Source organism: Tauraco erythrolophus, chromosome 16 (genome assembly GCF_009769465.1).
Source record: "Tauraco erythrolophus isolate bTauEry1 chromosome 16, bTauEry1.pri, whole genome shotgun sequence".
In the NCBI taxonomy this organism is placed as follows: Eukaryota; Metazoa; Chordata; class Aves; order Musophagiformes; family Musophagidae; genus Tauraco; species Tauraco erythrolophus.
Window position 1 is genome coordinate 21166029 of NC_141480.1, and position 6000 is coordinate 21172028.

A 6000-nucleotide genomic window follows, 5' to 3' on the forward strand; every position below is an offset into this window, starting at 1 on the left:
TCAAGGTGAAGGTCTGCATTAGTCAAACCAGTTTGCAGCCATGGCAGTTTCTCCTTGTCACATGCCATTAAACCTACCTATTTACACTGTGTTTTCAGAAAGCTTATCTTGAGATAAGAGATCATGGGCATCACAGTCAGATTTATTCAGATCCAAAGAGCTTCATCTTTGGAAAAACATCCAGAATTGGAAGTCTCTCTACAGCATCTGAGACCTGAGCAGCAATGTCTTCCTCAAGCAACTATTTCTCTCCAAGTGTGGTAACATATTAGGTCCTTGTAAGGCAAAGCATTTGTTGTTCTTTGTTAAAAGGGTAACAGCCCATTCCTCTGGCTACTGAAATCCTCACGGTGCAAAGGCCGCCTGTGCTGCCCTGCAGTGCAGCCCATCTGAACGTCACCCTGCGTGCAGGGTGCCTGCAGCACCCACTCCTCCCTCTGCTGGAGAGCTGGGACTTTGGGGTTCACCCTTAAGCAAGCAGTTGCATGAGACAGGAGCCCGTGCCAGCCATTTCTGGGCCCTGGACCCCGTGGCATTTCTTTGCATAAGGCCAAGCATCACACGCTTAAACACACCAGCGAACACAGTATGGTCGCCACTCTCCCGGGTGGGATGACTGCCTCAGAAAAGCAGGGAAGGAAAGGCGTCAGCAGCTTATTTTGCACTAGGAGCAGGGCTCCAGGTGAGCCACATCCATGGGCTGGGGAGTGCTGGTCCCTGGTGCTCTGAAGAGCAGCAGAGAGGAGGTCTTTCTGATCCCACACTGGAAAACAGCCTTACTGACCAGGGTTAGCAAGCAGGAGACTGTAGTGTGGCTTTTCCCTAAAGGGCTCGGTTTGTACTACCACCAGGACACCAGAAAATATCATCTTTTTGTGAATCTGCAGAACAGACTGAACTCTAGCTTGAAAACTAAGGAAGGAGTGGAGCACATCGGCCACCACCATCAGACAGAGCTGCCCCTGTGCTGACAGCCAAGGAAAACAAAACATAGGAGCGAATTAGTCCTGTAGATTTGCAGTGTTATCAGCAGGGCAAGGCAGATCCTTCCAGGGCCACCTGTCCTGACAAGACCTCTAACACAACCATGTGGGTTTAGCCAGGGCCAGGTTTTCTTAAGTCCACTTGTCCATGCATGCATCCGTCCATCATTCCATCCCACCACGTGGCTGGACCAGCTGTTGAGCTGGCAGGGTGCAGAGCGGGAGGGAGGGTATTGCTTTTGGTGGCTGGGAGTTCAGTCACTGGGAAGGCAAAGGGTAAACACAGGATTGATTGAACTCTTTTTTTTTTTTCCTAGAAAATACTGTGCCCTTTCAGAATATGCTTATAGAATATGGACATATATGGTTATTGCTACATTCCCTTTTTGTGTGAAATTGTCATTCAGTGGAGAAAGTAAAGCAGGAATACAGGAACTGCTGCGGCAATTTGTTCTAGAGCCAGTCTAATGGATTGCATGAGAGATCATGCCAAAGGAGCACACAAACTAAAGAGAGACCAAGCATGGTTCAGGTGGGCCATGCCCAGTCTGACAACTGCCCAGCAAGCTCCACACCTGCACGGAGATGGACTGGCTGTGGGAACGCTGCTGTTCCAGGGCTGCCAAAGACGGTGCCAAACCCGAGCCCAGATCCTCTGCCACGCGCAGCGGTGCAGCGCTGGCTGATACCTGCTGACGACCAGGAGCTGCATCCTGGCTTGAGCTCTGCGCTGCGGGTGAAGCTCTGCAGAAATCTAGCCCCGTCTTGTGTCTTCCCCCAAAGCCTCAGGCGTGTGCTGTGTTAGAGATAACTATTGATAATTACGTTTAAAACTTTCATCTCCTTCTTCACATCTTCCCAGTGAACTTAATGATAGAAGAAGTTGCCAGATGTTAATTATTATCATTATCAGCTCCTAGCATTTGCTGTACAAAGTGGTGCTTTTCCTGGCCTCGGCACTCTGTGATTATAGCACAGAGAGAAAGCCAGGTTCATTAAAATAGCCCGCAAATGTTAGTGTTGTCATTATCCAATTAACGTTCCTCTTCACAGGATGAATATAAACCTGACAAAGACCTCTCTGAAGTGGATCTGAAAAACGCCATCCGTGTGCACCACGCCTTAGCCACGAAAGCCTCTGACTACAGCAAGAAGTCCAATGTGCTCAAGCTGAAGACAGCTGACTGGAGAGTCTTCCTCTTCCAGGCCCCGTAAGTACCAGCTCTTCCCACAGAGCTGGGATGGGCAGCCTGACCTCCAGCCAGTGCCAGATTCCCTCCGACCTGGCCGGACCAATGTGTGCATGAGAGGATGACCCAGGGGGGGATGAAGGTGGCCGAGGGTGAGGTCTGTAGAGCTGTGCAAGGAACTTGGTCATGGGGTCACGATTTCTACCTGTCACTCTTGTCAGCTGCATGTCAGTTCTGGAGGTCCTTTCTTATCTGCCACCAGAGTGGGCTGATGGGCGGGATGGAATGGGATGGGATGGGGTGGGATGGGATGGGATGGGATGGGGTGGGATGGGATGGGATGGAATGGGATGGGATGGGATGGGATGGGATGGGATGGGATGGGATGGGATGGGATGGACATAATAGGATGGGATGGGATGGGATGGGATGGGATGGGATGGGATGGGATGGGATGGGATGGGATGAGATGGGATGGGATGCAAAGGGCCAAGGGGAGAAGAGGCTTTCTCTTCCCTTTCCCTCGCACTTTAGCACCTGAACCGCTGCAGTGGTCCACAGCCCACGTTCGCCCTTGCCGCGTGTCTGCACAGCCCCTCTGGCAAAGTCCTACAGACTCCAGCTAGGGTTTGGCTGCTGAGGGGAAGCTGGTGAATCAGAATGCATCCAGAATATGGTTTTACTTGCATTGCAAGAGAGGGTCTCCAGGGCTGGACAGGAAAATGTGTTTTCCCAACAAGCTGTGGGGTTTACACAGCCCCTCAAAAGCAGGACAGAAATATATGGACACACTCACACTTAATTGTAAGACAGTTTTAAAGTCTGTTTAAAGTGTTTTACTGTCTGAAAAACATGCCTCAGTGCTACCTGCCTCTTGTGGGGCGGCCTCGTAGAACTGACATTGCCAAAGTGTGCACAAGCAGACAGTTACCAGCCAGCCCCAAACGCAGCACTCTGCCAGCAAAGCCTGTCCCAGTGCCCTCACCGTGAATGTGTCCTCACTGCAAGAAATGGCTTCAAAGCAAGGCCACCGATGGCCCACCTGACAGCAGGTGGCTTCAGGGCTGTCTTGAGCTGAGAGGTCAGGAGCATTTCTAGACACTCCCCTCTCTTCTCCCTTTCTCCGTAACAGAAGTAAGGAAGAAATGCTCTCCTGGATCCTGCGAATCAACCTCGTTGCTGCCATTTTCTCTGCCCCAGCCTTCCCAGCTGCAATCTGCTCCATGAAGAAGTTCTGCCGCCCGCTCCTGCCTTCATCCATGACCAAGCTTTGCCAGGTAAGGTGTGAGAGAAGGAGCGATGGAGGGGTGCCCGGCGCTCAGCAGCCCTTCAGCACGCAACTCGGGCTGAGCCCCTCTGCAGGTCCCCCAGCTCCTGCCTTACAGACACGTTGAGGTGCTCAGGGCAGGAGCAGGGGAGTGCAGCGGGTGACTTGGACAGACCGTGGCAAAGCCTGGTGTCTGGCCAACGCTTCCTTTGCAATGGCTACGAAGCAACTCTGTGCACACACATCTGTCTCTATGGCTGTTGATTCTGGCTTCTTTATTGCTCTTTACCCATCGCATCCCAATGACCAGTCCCTGTTGTCAGGATTGAAATAGCTGGTGAGTCCAACAGCTGGCTCCAGCCATGGTTTATTTTATAACATGGCACTCAGAGGTGGCACCCTGTTGTGTTTCTCAAGCTGAAAAGCCACAGACAAAGGGAGAGTCTGAATCCCACTCAGTAGGGAAGGTTTTCTGGAAGCAAGGGGGCTAGGTGCACCAGACCATGGCTGCCTAAGGCTCAGTCCACCAAGAGCGATGGGCAGCTGCCATCCAAAGAGAAGCTTTTGTTTGCACTGTTCAGGGAAAGCCCAATGAGCCTCAGCACCTCCAGCAAGTAGGGACACACTGCCACTGGCCCTCAGGGAAGGGGAGGACAGCCTGAAATGTCAGGGCAGAGTATACAGCTCCTATCTGCTGAACCAGATGTGGCCAGATGTTGCCTTTCTCAGAACCTACATGGGCAGGGTACTTTTGTCTCAAAAAAGAGCAGGATGAGCAGCTCTTGGGACACTGCTGGTTCTGCCTGGCTGTTAAAGGATGCGGAGCACTTCGTGTTTATGATGCTAAAGAAGCCCAGGTGCCAGAGAAATCCACTCTTGGCACTTTGCGATAATGAGTTTTGATCTTAGTCAAATTCCTGTGTTTCAACTGCTCCTTATCAGATGAATTTGCAAATGTACTGCACACCTTTGGCTCCAGCACAGCACCTAAGCTTATGCCCTTGCAGAGACAGATCCCACATCAGCAGGCAGGCAGTGCACTCGGGTGTTGCACTCCTACATTTTAATACCTGACACGCTTCTCTCGGCAGGAGGAACAGCTGAGGTCTCATGAAATAAAATGAAGCAGATCGCAGACGAATTAGCAGAGCATAAATTACATCCTGTAGAGAAGAGCCTCAAGTCAAAAGAGGCTGAGGAGTACAGACTCAAAGAACATTATCTAATATTTGAGGTAAAGGAACTTTCATCTTTTCTGTGATAAATGATACCTTGGCTGGTTGAGGAGAGCTAAGAACTCCGGAGTGGATGCTGTGAGCCTAGGAGAGCGTGAAAGGAGCGAGAAGGACGAGGGCTCCAAAGCTGGATGGGTGTCTTGGGGAAGCAGCAAGCCTCACTGTTTTGCACTGAAGCTAAAATAAGAAATAACAGACATTTCCTCCCTCTGTGATTTCTAACTAGAGGAGGGGAAAACTGAGGAGAAAAATAAAATCCTCCTTTACTGTGCCAAAAGTTGACATTTCCTCAGGTCCCAAGTAAGAAAGCGGTTTGGTTCTTGGTGTGCATCAGTCTTTTTCAGCAACAATAATAAAAAGCTGAGGGAATCCCTGGGAGAATTAATCTTGTTTTGCCGCAACCATTTCTGTAAAGCCAAAACCAGCGTTGCAGCTCATTACAGACTCTTTGAGGACGCGTGTAGCTTAGTTTAAACTCTCTGCAAAGTCTAAGAAGCATTTATTTGTGGGACAAATGGGATATTTTGTTCCAGTGAGAGCTGGGCAGAAGGTGTGATTCCTGCCACACAGGTATCAGTGGGAAGGGACTGCTGGAGGCCTCTAGTCCTGCTTCCAGCAGGAGCTTGGATTATTCCCAGTATTAGCTCAGGATGAGTGTGCCATTTTGTGGCTGAGCCTCAGGAATCTCCAAGGATGGAAATGTCCCAGCTCCTGCATACCCGGGCAGCACCACCCTTTTGTGTAATGCCCAGCCTTGTTTGGTGTGATTGGTGGGATCCTGACCATATAGGATAGGTTTTCCTGCAGTAGCAGGTGGCATTGCCTCTGCTTTCCATGCATGCCATGGCCTGTCCCTGTTCCCAGGCTCTCTGTTCCCTCTTTCCCTGCAGAAGAGCCGCTATGAGACATACATCAACCTACTGTGCATGAAGATAAAAGTCGGGACAGATGACCTGGAGAGAATTGAAACCAGTTTCTTCAAGGTGGAAGCTGACGACATTGCTTTGCGGAAGACACATTCGAGCCCTTCCTTGAGCCAAGGGCACATGTCCATCAGCTGTAAGGCTGAGAAGGACATTTTAGAGCAGAACACTTAACAAGGAACACGTGCGTACACAGGGGGGATGAACCGGCGATGCTTTGCACTCCTGGACTAGATCGATGAGCACAATTTTACCTAGGAAATTACATGAGCAAAACCATAGACGTGTATGACACGGTGATTGCTCTAGTGAAAGAAATCAAAGAAGCTTTAGTTGACACTCTCTGGCAACTCTCTGGCATTTCAGCATCATAGACACACCATCTCTTCCTCATCCTCAACA

General features: G+C 50.4%; 1 protein-coding gene across 1 annotated transcript in view; it reads left to right on the top strand.

Moving 5' to 3' along the window:
* Positions 1 to 5772, top strand: part of PSD2 (pleckstrin and Sec7 domain containing 2) — a 47316-nt gene extending 41544 nt beyond the window's left edge. Inside the window, 5 exon segments of the mRNA XM_086621869.1 lie at positions 2037 to 2194; positions 3306 to 3450; positions 4532 to 4550; positions 4553 to 4674; positions 5566 to 5772. Of these exon segments, the coding sequence (XP_086477995.1) occupies positions 2037 to 2194; positions 3306 to 3450; positions 4532 to 4550; positions 4553 to 4674; positions 5566 to 5772 (651 nt within the window).
* The last annotated feature ends 228 nt before the right edge of the window (positions 5773 to 6000 follow it).